The following is an 18,717-nucleotide window of genomic DNA, read 5'->3' as shown; positions in this document are numbered from 1 at the left end:
GTGATAAAAATTCCTGTATCCGCCCCTGCCTTTGATGTTATTCTTTTTGCTTTACACACCGAACCATGTGAGGGACTAATTAGATTGCCCAGGGGGGGGGGTACTTAGGCAAAAATAGGTGCTGGGTATGTGCAGACGGTAAGGGTCGGGTTTTTCACCTTTCAAAGTCTCTCTAAGGGTTACAAAAATCAGGAAATTTCAAAGTAGTCTCTCTAAGGGTGGGAAAAATCGCGATTTTTAGAAAAAAAATTTGATTTTGAGAGAAAAAATTACAAAAAAGTCTCACTAAGGGTAGGATATTTTTGAAAATCAGAGAAAATTTTTCGAAAAAGTCTCTCTAAGGGTCACTTTTTCACTAAAATTTGGTCTCTCTAAGGGTCGGTTTTCGGAGGTCCCGTCCGTACATACCCCTCATTCACCAACACTAGTACCCCCCCCCGGGTTAGATTGTTTTTATTATACAGACTTTGGTTTACCTCATCCATATCAAGGATTGAATGAAACAACCCATCTTCCAACCGATCAGTGACGCGCAGTAGAAGATGGAGTTCATCCACACAATAATGCTCGATTGGAACGTTTTCCAAGATAGGGTCGTCTTTGCATCCACGTTGTTTTGACCATTTAGCGTCTATTTTTCTCTTCTTCCCTGTAAATGTTGGATCTTGTCTGAAATAGAGAGGTACATGATTTTTTTAATTAAAGCAAACAGCATTATTGTATTGAAAATATTGAGCATTTTTCGTATGTGTAGATGGTGTAGAAGCTAGAAAACTCTGAACATGCTTTTATTTATTATGTATTGTAGCTTTCTACGTTAGAGAACTTTATAAAAATCATTAATTGCATTAATATTTAGGTTGTTCTCACCTCTGTTCCCTTGTGATGTCACAATAAATACACGAGTTGTCCGAAGTAGCTTGTTTCATGCCGAGTATCATGAGAAGAAACTGTGGATAAAAAGGTAAATAGAATGTTACCGAGGCGATTTTCTTTCTTCAAAAAACTGCAAAGTGACCTGTTACAATTAAGCACAAATAATAAGATTTTTAAGTGTTGCCTACCTGGAAAAGAGTACGCGACTTTTTGACCAGACCAGACCTCTCCACCAATAAACAATTCAACATCCAATTCTTTGCCACCAACCACAATTGTGGTGTTTTTTGCAATTTCGTTGACTTCAGTGATAAAATCTTGGATTCGGCACGCGCTAATGCAGCTCTTTCTTAATTGGTTATTGGTTATTGGTTCATTGAAAATCCTCAAGATATTATGCCCTATGGGAACAGATATCGTAAACACAAGATAGAGTTACTCATAGTCCATTTTTTTGAATGAACAAATCACTGGTACTGAACTGTTGTTTACAGTGGTCTACTTTTACCAAAGATATAGTTGCTCTGTTTGCCTCATATGAGATATCCTGTGCCTATGGGATTTGAAAAAAATGTTTCACGAGTTTATACATGAATGTCTCAAATTCTTTTTTATTCTTTATTATGTCTTTATATCCAACTCCCTAGGCGATTTGATTTGTTTTTCTCATGAAGCTTCGTATTTTTTTAAGGTTAACTGTTCGTAACTGCTTTTGCTACCAGCTGACTTTGTAAGGTGGCCGTGATCACATTTAGATTAAAGCCCGAAGGGCAGGAGTAGGCAAAAAAACAGAAACCTTAAGAATTGCGCTGCAATCATGACGACGGATTAAATCTAGTAGTCTTTTGTTTTTGAAAAGCACATTTTTCGAAATCTGGCAATATATTCTACTTCTAATCCGGCGTTTTGTATCAAAGCACGTGGAGAGCGCGTTTGAGATGAGAAAAACGTAGTAAAAATTTCCATCAAAGAGATTGCATTCTAATTTAAAGTTCATGCGCGAGCATCATAAAGTCTGTCTCAAAATAATTTGCATTTCTACAAGAAGTTGATTTTTTTCTTCTTCATTTTTCATTTTCATTATTCTTTTTTTTTCAAATATTTTTGCTTGATAATATTCCACTCACAAATATCTTTTCAATGAGCACAAAATTGCAACTTGATTCGAGTTCTATCAAAAGTTACAGCCATTTTTTGTCTCAGCTGCAAAATATTTTGAGACAGACTTTAGTTCGTAAATCACACTTCTATTCATGTGAGAAACAAGTTAACCATGGCAACCAGTCCACTAAGTCGGACAGTACAAAGTAAATGTGCCATATTCCCGTGGTGGAAACAGGGATATGTTATAGCGTAGCTGGATGAAGGACGAGTATTCCTTAGCGGATTGCTTCTTTGTCTTTTCTATTGTAAACTGTTGATAATAGAAATCCATCTCTGTCCCCTTGAGTGTTCTGTTTTTATAAGAAAAATGAAGCAGACAAAGTATTCATGCAGTACGTTTGCACATATTTTGCTATGATGTTCCCGCTTTTCATCAAAATAATATTTGTAGAAGATACCCCAAAAGCTTCTTTGTAAATGAAATCTATTTTTATCAGCGAGTGTTATGAATTTGAGAAGCTTTCATGATTTCTCTTTAAAAATTTCGGACGTAAATATTTTGACAAATATTGTTTCAATTGACTTGAAATTTTTTACATAATCCGACATACCGACTTGCTATCTGAAAATATCAGTTAGAAAGTGAGGCAATCCACGGTGTAGCGCGGTATTTCAAATGAAAAAGTACTATTTATAATCTTAGAGAAGAAATTTCTTATAACTTTACTAATGAAAACAATGTTTTTCATTTTCTTTAAATTGTCATTCACCAATGTTTTTAATCATGAACGATAAATGCAGCAGCAGAATCATTGGCTAAGAGGAAATCCAAATTTCACGAGTTTGTAATTAAAAAAGTTAAATTTCATATCAAATTTTAATGTCAGGGACAGAGATAGAACAAGGCTTTTTTAAATGTGCGTTATCCAGCTACGCTATAACATATCCCTGGTGGAAATAAGAAGCATAAAAAGTTCTGTTTTTTTTCTCTTGAAATTATCTCAATACCTTGACTTTCACGATTGTCGCCGCACAAAATTGAGAACTAAATCAATTTTATTTCCTTGTAGGAAATGGCTGAGAGTCACTCTCTCCATAAACCAATGGTTGGTGATATGTGTCGCCATTTTCGGAATGCGTGTCAAACATGGCTTATTGAAACGAAACCGTTGTTACTTGGTGGTGAAGGGAAGCATCTCTTGATAAAAAAACTGAAGGTAATCTATTTGAATTTCATCAATAATGGTATGTTAAAGCTTTCATTTCTTTTGCAAATTATCAACAATCGAAGAGTACGTTTTGTTACTAAAGTCAGGCTGAAATCTGAAAGAATCAAGCATACAAACTTATCTTTAATTCCTTTTTATTAATTATTTTCAGTGCAGCGACAAACTCGTTTTGGAACGATTACAACAGTGATTATAATTGTGATTAGAATTGTGTTGGAAATGAGGACTGCGAGATCTTGATCGTGGTTGATTCTGAAAACTTAAATGGCTATCTTCTTCGTAACACCAATGGAAGATACGAGCAGGATAATCAGTGGGTTCTTCCTTGAAAGCATATAACCTTCGTTTTCTCAGCAAAAGTTTTTAACTTGCCTCCAAATTGCCTCCAAAGTGGAGCAGTCGATTTATTTCAGGGTCAAAATGTTAAAAATACAGAGGAGCATGCTATTAAATGGTTACGTTTAAAACCCCTGTATTAGATGCCCACAAGCTGGTGCTGTATTAAGTGAATACAATTACAAACACTTTGTTTGTAATGGAATCGACCTTTCAAACAATGTGGTGAAATTATTCAAAGATATTTACGAGCCTTTGTTTGTACAATAATATTTTTAAACTATGACGAGAAATACAAGTTAACAGTTACAAACTAAAACAACTTCATCTTACTTCGAGTTACCACTATTCTCTTCGCATGACTTTTTTCATGCATAGCACAATAATGTCCGAGATAAGGAGTTGCCTTAAGCCTCGTTTCCACAAACCGCGAGCGCCGTGCGGTGCGACCAAGTTACTATAAATAGAATCTGGTCGTAGAGACCTCGCGAACGTGGTTTAATTTCCACAGAGCGAGAGGCCAATAGAAAAAAAAAGTAATATAAAAAAAGAAAAAGTTCGTGACTATCGATTTACGCACAATCTGTACATTTTCATATTTTATTTGCTTAATCAGCAGATTTTCTCTCTCCTGATTGGTTCATCAAATTCTGGTCGCAGAGAACGCTTTTGGGAGTTGAAAATTTTCAGCTCCCAAAAGAGCTCAGTTGCGCTCGATAGAGCTCACACTTTGAGTACAAAAAAAAATCATTCGTGACGTCAATGAGCTATAAAAGGAAATTCTGATCGCACCGCACCGCGCCCAACCGTTCGCGGGGTTCGTGGAAACCCGGCTTTAAATTTTATTAAGTCATAATAACGTACGATTTAATTTTTTTCGTAGCTTCAATTACAATTTAAAGTGTCTGGATTCTATCCAATTTACAGCCAAACACATATCAGTGGAACTGACTGACCTACGTATCAGTGGAAGGGTGTGGTTCTAAGGTGTTTTGGGTGCGAAGCGTATCAGTGAAAGGTCTAGGTTCTAACGCGTTTTGGGTGCGAAGCGTATCAGTGAAGGGTCTAGGTTCTAACGAGTTTTGGGTGCGAAGCGTATCAGTGGAAGGGTGTGGTTGTAAGATGTTTTGGGTGCGAAGCGTATCAGTGGAAGGGTGTGGTTCTAAGATGTTTTGGGTGCGAAGCGTATCAGTGAAGGGTCTAGGTTCTAACGCGTTTTGGGTGCGAAGCGTATCAGTGGAAGGGTGTGGTTATAAGATGTTTTGGGTGCGAAGCGTATCAGTGAAGGGTCTAGGTTCTAACGCGTTTTAGGTGCGAAGCGTATCAGTGAAGGGTGTGGTTCTAAGATGTTTTGGGTGCGAAGCGTATCAGTGAAGGGTCTAGGTTCTAACGCGTTTTGGGTGCGAAACGTATCAGTGGAAGGGTGTGGTTCTAAGATGTTTTGGGTGCGAAGCGTATCAGTGGAAGGGTGTGGTTCTAAGATGTTTTGGGTGCGAAGCTTATCAGTGGAAGGGTGTGGTTCTAATATGCTTTGGGTGCGAAGCGTATCAGTGGAAGGGTGTGGTTCTAAGATGTTTTGGGTGCGAAGCGTATCAGTGAAGGGTCTAGGTTCTAACGTGTTTTGGGTGCGAAGCGTATCAGTGGAAGGGTGTGGTTCTAAGATGTTTTGAGTGCGAAGCGTATCAGTGAAGGGTCTAGGTTCTAACGCGTTTTAGGTGCGAAGCGTATCAGTGAAGGGTCTAGGTTCTAACGCGTTTTGGGTGCGAAGCGTATCAGTGGAAGGGTGTGGTTCTAAGATGTTTAGGGTGCGAAGCGTATCAGTGAAGGGTCTAGGTTCTAACGCGTTTTGGGTGCGAAACGTATCAGTGAAGGGTCTAGGTTCTAACGCGTTTTGGGTGCGAAGCGTATCAGTGGAAGGGTGTGGTTGTAAGATGTTTTGGGTGCGAAGCGTATCAGTGGAAGGGTGTGGTTCTAAGATGTTTTGGGTGCGAAGCGTATCAGTGAAGGGTCTAGGTTCTAACGCGTTTTGGGTGCGAAGCGTATCAGTGGAAGGGTGTGGTTATAAGATGTTTTGGGTGCGAAGCGTATCAGTGAAGGGTCTAGGTTCTAACGCGTTTTAGGTGCGAAGCGTATCAGTGAAGGGTGTGGTTCTAAGATGTTTTGGGTGCGAAGCGTATCAGTGAAGGGTCTAGGTTCTAACGCGTTTTGGGTGCGAAACGTATCAGTGGAAGGGTGTGGTTCTAAGATGTTTTGGGTGCGAAGCGTATCAGTGGAAGGGTGTGGTTCTAAGATGTTTTGGGTGCGAAGCTTATCAGTGGAAGGGTGTGGTTCTAATATGCTTTGGGTGCGAAGCGTATCAGTGGAAGGGTGTGGTTCTAAGATGTTTTGGGTGCGAAGCGTATCAGTGAAGGGTCTAGGTTCTAACGTGTTTTGGGTGCGAAGCGTATCAGTGGAAGGGTGTGGTTCTAAGATGTTTTGAGTGCGAAGCGTATCAGTGAAGGGTCTAGGTTCTAACGCGTTTTAGGTGCGAAGCGTATCAGTGAAGGGTCTAGGTTCTAACGCGTTTTGGGTGCGAAGCGTATCAGTGGAAGGGTGTGGTTCTAAGATGTTTAGGGTGCGAAGCGTATCAGTGAAGGGTCTAGGTTCTAACGCGTTTTGGGTGCGAAACGTATCAGTGAAGGGTCTAGGTTCTAACGCGTTTTGGGTGCGAAGCGTATCAGTGAAACTGGGTGGAGAATTAGGCGGGGTCTACTTTCGGTCAGTAAATTTACCTTTGGGCGCTAAGCGTATCAGTCACTCTCACTGAAAGGCTTGGTGCCCATGGGCCCTGTAATGTCAACCTGATCCCGATGTTCTTAAGTTTCTTTTATCTCGAGACATTTGGCTATTTATATCTCCACCAGACACGACAGGAGTTACTCAATTCCTCGACCAGCTTAATAAGAATACAAAATATATACATTTAGAATACAAAAACGCTTCTATCGAGGATCTGGCATAAATGGGCAACTAGTGAAACACTTGTTAAGTGTTCAAAACGCGCTGGCATCACTAAAACCTCATTAAATGTCAATTTTATGCAGGAGGACAAGTTTGAAAGAGCACAAAACTTATTAGAGGAGGCTGGTTCATCAAACTCAAATCCAACCCTTGCTGAATCATCCCCAGTCTCAATTGTATCACCCTATAAAAGAAGGGGTTCGGCTGAGTATTGGAAGAGTAAATTCGAACAGGCCCAAAATTTGATTAAAGATCTCGGTGAAAAAAGCATTGCCTTAGAGGAGGTACCCGGTTTGTTGAGTATCAAAAAAGTTAAACCAGCGACCGAAAAAAAGTCAGTGCGGGTGACAAATGTTTATGGATCGATGCAAGCCAAGGATGTTGCAAGCCAAGTCCAGGTCATTAAAGAAAGGAAGAAAGAAGTGGAAAAAGTCAAGAAAGACAAAGCAAATCAAAAGGAGGATAACAAAGCTAATTTCCTTAAGTGTAAGGACAAGTGCACATGCTCTGAAGAAAAATGTTTGGCTATTGGGCTCAAACAATGTCCAGTTTGTAAGAACGTGCTACGATCGTTGTGCAGCAAAGCAGCTTGCAAAGTAGATGGTCAGAAGCCGGTGATGATCCTTCCAGCAAAGGCCTGTTCATCAAAGAAAACTTTAGATGATAGTGATGAAAGTGAAGAAGAAGATATAGACAAGTCTGAAGAGCAGGCGATTGCTGATATGCAAAAAGTGTGGAATACCATCAAACCCCCAGTCAAAGAAGCAGATATTATTGGAAAGTGGTATGCTGTTTGTTTTCAAACAAAACGCAAGACATCCCTTTTTGTGGGCAAAATTTGTAAAAGATTTTTGACTGAAGAAGATGGAGAGTTGAAATTCGGTGTTTAAAGCCAAAAATAGGCCAAGGTACAACCCTTGAAGATACACCTCAACACCTTCCAGACATTGGTCTTTTTAAGATGGAAGACATCATTGCTGGTCCCTTGAAAGCAACTCCAATGAAAGGAAACAAATTCTATGTACCAGAGTATCCATCTGTCAAAGAACGTTTCGCTATTGTTTCAAAATTGAATAGGAATACATATTTACCTTATTAATGACATGTTGCCATAATTATGACTATTCTGGCATGACATAGTTGATATTATTTTGTTGTACATTTTGTGTTCATGTTATTTTCTCATGTTTTATTCAAAAAAGAGATGTAAATCAAAGTAATTAATAACAGATTTTCCAAATTTCATTTCTGTAACCCAGGTGAACCCACATTGCGATATGCTCACTTTTCTGACAAAACTATGAGATTTGTAAATAATTCCTGCTATTCAAACTTTATCTCTTTGAAAGATGGCTGTTGAAGGTTGATTTTAATCCTGGGTTTGCAAACTTAGTCTCTTTCTTTATTGATTCAGTGCCTTAGTGTAAAAATTTTGAAAATTCTGAACTGTGATTTTTTTATAAATCGGGCTGCAATTTCCCAAAATGAAAACTTTTCTGATTAAATGGTCATAATCCTATGATACCATGGCTCTCCAAAATAGAAATATTTTTCATCCAAAATTGGAGTTTAAGTGACTGTGCTGTTTTTGGGGTACTATTGTTTTTGGGGTACATCCCGGGGGGGGGAGTACTTAGGCAAAAATAGGTGCTGGGTATGTGCGGACGGTAAGGGTCGGGTTTTTCACCTTTCAAAGTCTCTCTAAGGGTTACAAAAATCAGGAAATTTCAAAGTAGTCTCTCTAAGGGTGGGAAAAATCACGATTTTTAGAAAAAAAAATTGATTTTGAGAGAAAAAATTACAAAAAAGTCTCACTAAGGGTAGGAAATTTTTGAAAATCAGAGAAAATTTTTCGAAAAAGTCTCTCTAAGGGTCACTTTTTCACTAAAATTTAGTCTCTCTAAGGGTCGGTTTTTGGAGGTCCCGTCCGCACATACCCCTCATTCACCAACCTTAGTACCCTCCCCCGGGGGTACATATACCTGTATAGCTTTATAGGCTCCACTTTATTTGATGTAGTATTTATAAGAAGATATATTTTAACTATTTCATTAGTTTTGAGACAATTTTTTAGACTGTTTATAGGCTTTACAGGCTCCACTTTATTTGTTGTAGTATTTATAAGAAGATATATTTTACCTATTTCATTAGTTTTGAGACCATTTTTTAGACTGTTTATAGGCTTTATAGGCTCCACTTTATTTGTTGTCGTATTTATAAGAAGATATATTTTAACTATTTCATTAGTTTTGAGACAATTTTTTAGACTGTTTATAGGCTTTATAGTAGGGTGTATGATGAAATGACTTTTTTTCAGAATTGCACTTTGGACAAATTTTTCTGGTAATTTAATCTATTCTAAGACTTTCTGTGAAAAAATTAATTCAAAATCTTCAAAATTGACCGTTTGCCCCAGGGTTTTGTAAAATCGATATTTTCGAAAATTTGCGAAAAACAGGGTTTTTGCCTGAAAAAAAATCCTAAAACCAGCTGTATTGGTGCTACAGCCCTGAAATTGGGCCTAAAATGTTCCTTGGAAAAAAGTAGGATTAGAATGTAACAATGATATAGCTCTATCATACATGAAAATTATTAAAAGTAGTTTTTTAGGCCAAAAAAGACCGAAAACGCGAAAAAATGAGGTTTTGCCTGAAAAAAAATCCTAAATCCTGCTGTGTTGGTGCTACAGCCCTGAAATTGGGCCCAAAATGTTCCTTGGAAAAAAGTAGAATTAGAGTGTAACAATGATATAGCTCTGTCATATATAAAAATTACAAAAAGTGTAGGTTTTTAGGCCAAAAATGACCGAAAACGCGAAGAAATGGGGTTTTGCCTAAGAAAAAATCCTAAAATTCGCTGTGTTGGTAATACAGCCCTCAAATTGGGCCCATAATGTTCCTTGGGAAAAAGTAGGATTAGAATATAACAATAATATAGCTCTATCATATATAGAAATTACAAAATAATAGGTTTTTAGGTCAAAATTGACCGAAAAAGGCGAAAATTACTCAAAATCAAGATTTTCAGTGCTCAAAGCATATTGAATCAATTTCTGACACTCTCAATTGCTTTAAAGTGATAAAATAGATGTTTCATTATATATAATCTAGTACAATAAGTTAACCTAATGGCAAAATTGAGCAAAAATTTGGGTTTTTAAGGGATATTTTATTAAAAATACCCCCAAAATAGCGGAAAATAGCAATTTTTGAGCTTTCATAACTTTTAAAGGCTCAATTCAAGACTTTGAAATTTGGCAAAATTAAAAACGAACAGAAAGATAGCCCGTACATTGGAAATCAAACAACAAAATATTGTACAAAATTAAAAAGAAGTGATAGCCAGCAATGTTGATGAAGAAGATGCAGCCAAGCTAGCAACCAGCAACAAAGCAGGTGTGTATCTGCTTGCAAAAAATCCCACCAAGGGCCAATCACTAAAATTGAAGAGCTTGACACCCTGGTTCAAGACTGGAATGGTACAGAAAAAGGGCTTCAAAAAGCATTGGATTTGGAGATCAGGTTCAGAAAGTTCACCTTTTATAAAGTGAAGACAACGTGTCCCTTATGTTTAAACAACGTGGCTTAACAGTTGAGCAGAAGGTGAAATATTTGAAGACTCTAATCACATCTCAACTGGAATTTAGAGTTTTAGCTGGCATGATGGATCTTGAGAATGCAATCAATAATAATGCAAGCACAACTGACAATGAAGCAGAGGTGGAAGGAGAGCAAGATGAATTGATGGATGGTATTACTCAACACGATGAACAAGAAAATTTTAGAGGAAAAGAGGTAACTTTAAATCTTAAACCCACCTATTCCATGAACCTTTGTGTTTTTCAGGATAAATGAATTGATTTACCAATCAAAGGAGAAACAAGCACTTGTTATCATTTCAATATGTTCTGGATTTCAAAGTTTATGTATCATTTTCTTCAATATATAGGTTGGAAAGGCAAGAGATTCAGATTGGCCACCCATTGTTGGATATCTTCTTATTGGAGCATTCGAGGATGGTTTTTACCCAGGTTAGATTTTATTTCATCTTTAAGTATGTATAATACTGTGTTAAATAATGAAAGAAACCCCTGATCTTTTACTTAGTAATGAATTTTTTTTTACTTTTTAGGTGAAGTTGTGAGAGTTGGTACAGAAGATGTGAACTGCAATTTCATGACACCTGTTAGTGTAAATGACCAAATGAAAAGTCTTTGGAAATGGCCTTCGAACTCTGACAATGCATGAACATATAAACGACTGGACATCCATCTCCTTTGTATTTTTGAAGATAACACTGCTAGCTTCGTTGCCGCCTCGTTAAAATCATCAAATGAAACAATAAATTCTTATGGTATACCTCTTGGGAATACCTTGCTAACAACGTCAAAATGTCGACAAAATGTCGACAAAAGTCTCTGTTGTTCTACTTTTCTCAAGTCTTTTATCTATATCATAACAAAAATAACAGAGGCAAAATCATCGTCACCTTGTCAAAACTCCGACTAATATTTAAAAATTTTGACTTAAAAGTGTCTTATAATTTTAGAGAGTGTCACATTCTAATTTCGATATTCTTATTACACAGGCTCTCAACTTTCGCAAGCTATTTTTTTCAAGTCATAAAAAAAATTATTGGAGTGACAAAAGGAATTCAAAAGTATACACGCAGTTGAAATTCTGCATTTCAGAGTTGAAAATGTTGATAAAATATATTGCAAACTCGTGAAAAAAATTGAAAATAATTTTTTTGTGCATTAGGAGTAATGTTCAAGCTCTTTCAATCATTTTACCTAAACAATTCAAAGAAATAAAATTACCACGGAATATTGTCGGATTTTTTATAGCAATTTTGAAATACAGGCGGCAACAAAGCTCGCTTCAAAGAGACAATAAAAGATAGATGTCCAGTCGTTTATATGTTCATGGACAATGTAACCATACATAGAAACTCTGTAGTGCCCATCAAGCCTTGCTTAGAAATAAGCAAGTTCAGCACTCGCAAACTTTATTATCTTTGAGATGACAAATGTTGATTTAGTGGAAAAGATTTTCTGAATTTTTTTTTACTTTTTGCTAAGTTTCTTTAGTTCTTTCAGTTCCAAGGTGCGCTTTGTTAAGATTTTAGATTGAGAATGAGTTTTGAGATTCATAATTTTTAGAAAGTAGTTTGTTATTTAAACAGTTCAAATAGTTTTCTTTCATTATGCCAGGTTTCAAAATCTTGGATTTGAGCCATTAAAAGTTATGAAAGCTCAAAAATCGCTATTTTCCGCTATTTTGGGGGTATTTTGGTATTTTGCTCAATTTGGCCATTAGGATAGCTTATTATACTAAATTATATATAATGAAACATCTATTTTATCACTTTAAAGCACTTAATAGTGTCTGAAATTGATTCAATATGCTTTAAGCACTGAAAATCCCCATTTTGAGTATTTTCCGCCTTTTTCGGTCAATTTTGACCTAAAAACCTATTTTTTTGTAATTTTTATATATGATAGATCTATATTATTGTTATATTTTAATCCTACTTTTTCCCAAGGGACATTATGGACCCAATTTGAGGGCTGTAATACCAACACAGCAGGTTTTAGAATTTTTTCTCAGGCAAAACCCCATTTTTTCGCGTTTTCGGTCATTTTTGGCCTAAAAACCTACATTATTTGTATTTTTTATATATGATAGAGCTATATCATTATTACATTCTAATCCTACTTTTTTCCAAGGAACATTTTGGGCCCAATTTCAGGGCTGTAGCACCAACACAGCAGGATTTAGGATTTTTTTAAGGCAAAACCCCATTTTTTTGCGTTTTCGGTCATTTTTGGCATAAAAACCTACTTTTAATAATTTTTATGTATGATAGAGCTATATGTTTGTTATATTCTAATCCTACTTTTTTCCAAGGAACATTTTAGGCCCAACTTCAGGGCTGTAGCACCAACACAGCTGGCTTTAGGATTTTTTTCAGGCAAAAACCCTGTTTTTCGCAAATTTTCGAAAATATCGATTTTACAAAACCCTGGGGCAAACGGTCAATTTTGAAGATTTTGAATTAATTTTTTCGCAGAAAGTCTTGAAATAGATTAAATTACCAGAAAAAGTTGTCCAAATTACATTTCCAGAAAAAAAGTCAATTTATAGGCTCCACTTTATTTGTTGTAGTATTTATAAGAAGATATATTTTACCTATTTCATTAGTTTTGAGACCATTTTTTAGACTGTTTATAGGCTTTATAGGCTCCACTTTATTTGTTGTCGTATTTATAAGAAGATATATTTTAACTATTTCATTAGTTTTGAGACAATTTTTTAGACTGTTTATATCTGAAAAAGCTAATTAAAATTCAGAAAACGCGTGTCAAACTAAAAATCAAAAACATTCAAACAGAGCGAGAAATCATTTTCACCAACTTAACGCAACAAGGACAAAAGTTGAAAACCAACAAAACAAAACAGCGACAAACCTTAAAACCAACAACAATAACAAAATAAAAACAAAGAACCAAAAAGTAACAACCCACAAAAAAAAAAAAACAATCTTACAATAGACAAACAATCAATATAAATCTACAAATTTAGCGGAGAGAAAACCGGTAAGTGAATTTAAAGAAAGTTGAGAAATAAATGGAAAGCGGATAGATGAAGACCAAAGTCTGGCATCAGGTGTGGCCATGAGTAAGCTTGCCCTGCTACTCTAGAGTCACCCGTCATCTAACGAAAGGTTAGAAAGTGTTTATAGGCTTTATAGGATCCACTTTATTTGTTGTAGTATTTATAAGAGGATATATTTTACCTATTTCATTCGTTTTGAGACCATTTTTTAGACTGTTTATAGGCTTTATAGGCTCCACTTTATTTGTTGTCGTATTTATAAGAAGATATATTTTACCTATTTCATTAGTTTGAGACCATTTTTAGACTGTTTATAGGCTTTACTTGTTTGAATGCATCATCTACCGCGACCCTTACCATACACATTGCGCAGGAACAGATAATGCATACGCCAGAGTTACGCCACGTTTTGTTTGCGACCGCTGTATTAAGTCGCGCTTCTTACCGTTTACTGATTACATCGGGTTCAAAAACGAAGAAGAAACAAACATCGCAGTTTTGGAGTTTCTTTGGAATTCGAAAGAAAAGGAAGAAAAAAAGTTCTGAAAAGCCATCCTTTATCTTACCAGCTTATCCCTGCTCTGAAAATCAAAAGGTTGACCCGCTATGGCATAAAGAATCCCTTCAATAATTGTTGGGTTAACACTGTATTACAAGTTATTTCTGGAAGCACCTTCTTTGACTTTCTGTCCAGCTTGTGTCAGCCAAACAATGAGATCTTCAGCCATCTTGCCACTGTCAATCAAAGATTAAAAAGATGCAATAAACCTCTTGAAGTCAACGACGGAGTACTAGCAGATTGGACCAAGATACCTACCTCTTACTTTCAATTAGGCGCTCCCATCTCTAACGTTGAAAATGGCAAAACGATAAATTTGGAACACGTTCCACTGAAGCATACGGTTAATATGTTTAAATGATTTATTTCTTTAAACTGGATAATAAATTTCGTTGAGGTTTTCGTTTGCTTCATTTTTGAGAATATGTTCTCCTTAAATTTCATTTTAGCTCCACTCTCAACAAATGCTGGAAATGGCAACATCGCAAAAACACAGTCTACTGCGATAACGATAATTTCGGCTTAATTATATTGATTTTAGTTGTAATTTTCATGATAAAAATATTATTGAACTTTTTGAAATTTCAATATTCTCCAAATTTCATTTTAGCTCGTATTTCAACAAATGCTTATCATGACGAAGTCTCCAATTTGGAATTGCTTGCTGATGAAGCAGACGGTAATTTCGGCTTAATTATTTTGATTGTAGTTGTAATTTTCATGATAAAAATATCATTGGCTTCTTTTAAATTTCAATGTTCTCCAAATTTCATTTTAACTCATATCTCAACAAATGCTTATCATGACGAAGTCTCCAGTTTTGAATTGCTTGCTGATGAAGCAGACGGTAATTTCGGCTTAATTATATTGATTGTAGTTGTAATTTTCATGATAAAAATATCATTGAATTTTTTTAAATTTCAATGTTCTCCAAATTTCATTTTAACTCATATCTCAACAAATGCTTATCATGACGAAGTCTCCAGTTTTGAATTGCTTGCTGATGAAGCAGACGGTAATTTCGGCTTAATTATATTGATTTTAGTGGTAATTTTCATAATAAAATCTTAATGAATTTTTTGAAATTTCAATGTTCTCCAAATTTCATTTTAGCTCATATCTCAACAAATGCTTATCATGACGAAGTCTCCAATTTTGAATTGCTTGCTGAAGAAGCAGACGGTAATTTCGGCTTAATTATATTGATTTTAGTGGTAATTTTCATAATAAAATCTTAATGAATTTTTTGAAATTTCAATGTTCTCCAAATTTCATTTTAGCTCATATCTCAACAAATGCTTATCATGACAAAATCTCCAATTTGGAATTGCTTGCTGATGAAGCAGACGGTAATTTCGGCTTAATACATGTTTTCGAACATAGTTGCACGGATATGCCTTTTGATTTCTTAACTAGATCCAATCTTATTTTGACATTGTTTTCTTTTTAATTTATGTGGGGGAACCGACGGGCATTTCCAAGGGTATATTTTTGCGAAGCGAATTTATGAGCGAAGCAGTTTTGCTATATTGTGTGCACGTACCTTTAACTTCTATCCCAAGCGAAAATAGGCCCAAAATTTGCTATATAAATCACATCTTCAATCCGATGGTTTTGTCAAAATGACCTTGAAGGCTTTGGGTCAAAGCCACAAAAATTTTCTCGGTTTGGTAGCTAGGACTGCGAAAAATGCCGTTTTAAAATGGTGTACCCTAGCAGTGAACAGCAAAAAAATTACCGGAAGCCGAAACACGGACTTACTAGTGTATATGTATAAGAATTGCGAAGCGATCCAGGCAAGTCACTCGATTCGCAAGTTGCAAGCAAAATATTTAAATCAAAAGGGTCATAGATTTGAAATAATCGATCCGTAAATGTAAAACCTGAAAAACCGACAACTAGTCTGGACAAGGAAGACCGAACCCTTTAGAGATTTATTCAAACAGTTATGACGTTTACTTCGTTTACTTCTTTCAGTGCATTTTCTCTTGATTTACCCAACCCTTATAGTGCACTATATTTCTCAGCTGTAAATCTGCGTGAAAGAAGAAGCTTGGGAAATTTTCTGTTTCAAAAAAAAACTGAGAAAATTATTCATACCAGCTGTAATTATCAGACAATAGAAACTTATTCAAACAAACGAGCAGTAAAAGCCTTTCTTTTTATCAATTATTTTGAATTTATTTTAAAATTCGACCCTTGCAGTGCAATCTCACAGAAACACACCCTTACAGTGCATTTTGGGATGCTGAAAAACCCAACCCTTAAGCGCGACCCTTAAGTGTTTTTAATTATTGTTAGTTTTTGTTTTGACTCGTTTTACTTCCGGTTTCGAATTCCTTGTGTTCGAAATCGATCTTTCGAATCTTTTCTAATTTCAAAATTCGAACGTTCGAATAAAAACATTCGAAAACTTTTTCCAAATTGCAATGTTTTGTAAACACCCCTTAACCTTAAGAAGAATTTCTATCCCCATTAGGATTTTAATAGGAATTTTTATCCCTACTAAGGAGCCCCAAAGGAAAAAGGTTCCACCGGGCTGCGAGACTGGGGTGTAGACTAGTTACAGTAAACAAAAAAGTTTCAATAAAAGTCTTGCAAAACGATCCCCTTCTAACTAGCCTATTCAAAAGGTCTCCCTTACAGAAAGCCCAGAGGAGCAACAAAATTAAACAAACTTTAAACACTACCATCTCGATAAACCATCGAGACAGTATAGGACAAATACAAAGGATTTCAAGACTAGAATTTAATGAATGGAAATAAGTTAACTTATGCAATTTCGATATTCAGAATTACAATAACCATACCTATAATTAGGAGTATTATTGCATCATAAATTCTGAAAAATGTAACAAAGTTCGGAAATTATATTAAAACTATTATATAGGGCTGTAAAATCCTGATATGAAAATGAAGAAAATTCAGATAAAAAGAACTGAGATAAAAAAGCTGAGATTCAGAAAGAATTCTAAAACGACTCTGATCGTCTGATCGTCTGATCTACTCAGCAAAACATCTAAATTTTCCTGCCTGTGTATTTTTTCAAAGTTGGGAAATCTAAAGGCTCTTAAAATCTTAAGTCTGCAAACAGGAGCAAACTCTTTACATAAAAAAGTAAAAAATCTGTGACTTTTTTTACGGCTGTAGCACAGGAATTTAAAACAGTTAAAATGCATCCATAAATGTTTTGTCGTTGTATTTCAACATTTTACAAGTCATTACCATTAATTACCATTACCAACAATAAAATCCTTTATAATACAGTCACATGTCAATGACGTTCTATATCTTTGACCATCGATGCATATTCATAAAAAACAAACAACCAAAGATCCCACATCATCGAGGGTCGGCCAAGCCAAAATTTCACAACGACAAACAAACATTTCTCCTTCCACCGAATAAGGGAATGGCTTTCCCACCATATGTATACAGTTCATTTCTTCAGCTTAGATCCTCTTCTTGCAATGAAGCAACAACTCTGTTGAGCCTTGCCTGTCGATGAAAGAATAAAAATTCCATCTTCTTTCTTCTCATTCCGCAAGTTCAGCTGCTTTCCTCGTTTCTTTTCATCAAGCACCATCTCTTTTCAAAACTCCAATTTCTCTTTTCAAAACAACAATAAATGTTTGTTGTCAACATTCGAATTTGGAAAAGTTCGAAACCCCTTCGAAAGTCTTTGTTCGAGTCAATGCAATGACTTCTTGAAAAATGAGCGCCATTTGAACGCTTCTTGAACGCTTCCAGCCCGCGCTGATTTTCCGATCTATTCTTCAGATTTCCTAATTTAAACCTTAAGGAGATAAAAACAAGGCTTATCTAGTACCGGTAACCACGTGTATTATCTCCGTAGCTTTTAAGAATTGGTATATCTAAACGCACGAGGCGACACTTTTTGAAAAAAAACGAATTTAACCATCTGCAATTTCAGGTCTCTCTCCGCCGCGGTTCTAGGTTTGATCTAGGAAGGGCGGACGGCTTTCTCAATCATTTCTGCGTTTGAAAGATTGGATATATATAGTAATTTTTCATTTGCGCTCCCCAGCGTAGGTGAGATTTAAAGGTATATATACACGATAGCAAAACTGCTTCGCTCATGTATATTCGCTTCGCAACTAGTGTATATGTATAAGAATTGCGAAGCGATCCAGGCAAGTCACTCGATTCGCAAGTTGCAAGCAAAATATTTATAGGGTCACACACTAGAAATTGCAAGTTAAAATAGATTCATAATCAATTCGTAAATGTAAACCCTGCGAAACCCCGACAACTGCTCAGGTTCAGGAAGACCGACCCTCTTTAGAGATACACTCAAACACTTCAGGTGTACAAACTTACGATGTTTACTTCTACGGATTTGAGGAAAATTATATGGTTTTTTCATGAATCGTTGTGAAAAGTTCAATAATCATTTGTCCGCCCTGAGCCTTGCGAGTATTTTTATTTCTTTCGTCCTGGGAGGGAAAATACCTCTCTAGCCTCGTCAAAAGGTCTTCCTTGCAAAGAGCCCAGAGCATCAAAAAAAGTTAAACAAACTTTAAACATCACTCGGTTTATTGAGACAGAGATGTGAAATACAGAGGATTTCAAGACTAAAATTCAATACAAGTGATTTTTTTCAAAGTTGGGAAACTCTTAGCTTAAGTTTGCTGTGGAGGCAAGTACTTGACAGTCTTTTACCCTCTTACTCAAGTTGTTGACAAACAGGAGCAAACTCTTCACATAAAAAGTAAAAAATCTGTGACTTTTTTCTCGGCTTCAGCACAGAAATTCAAAACAGTTAAAATGCATCCATAAACATAATGTCATGTTTTGTCGTTGTATTTCGACATTTTAAAAGTCATTACCATTAATTACCATTACCAACAATAAAATCTTTTAAAATAAGATCACATGTCAATGTTCTATTTCTCTGATCACCAATGCGTATTCATAAACAACAAACAACAACCAAAGATCCCACATCATTGAGGGTCAGTCAAGCCAAAATTTC

General features: G+C 35.9%; 1 protein-coding gene across 1 annotated transcript; it reads left to right on the top strand.

The window, feature by feature from the left end:
• Positions 1-10,111: 10,111 nt before the first annotated feature.
• LOC136821616 (uncharacterized) lies at positions 10,112-10,792 on the top strand. The gene is made up of 3 exons (XM_067077832.1): positions 10,112-10,339; positions 10,494-10,575; positions 10,677-10,792. Exons 1-3 carry the CDS (start codon positions 10,112-10,114, stop codon positions 10,790-10,792), a joined length of 426 nt encoding a protein of 141 aa, XP_066933933.1.
• Positions 10,793-18,717: the final 7,925 nt, after the last annotated feature.

Source organism: Clytia hemisphaerica, unplaced genomic scaffold, assembly GCF_902728285.1.
Source record: "Clytia hemisphaerica strain Z4C2 unplaced genomic scaffold, Clytia hemisphaerica genome assembly, whole genome shotgun sequence".
NCBI lineage: Eukaryota > Metazoa > Cnidaria > Hydrozoa > Leptothecata > Clytiidae > Clytia > Clytia hemisphaerica.
This window is presented reverse-complemented; position numbering and strand designations above follow the sequence as displayed.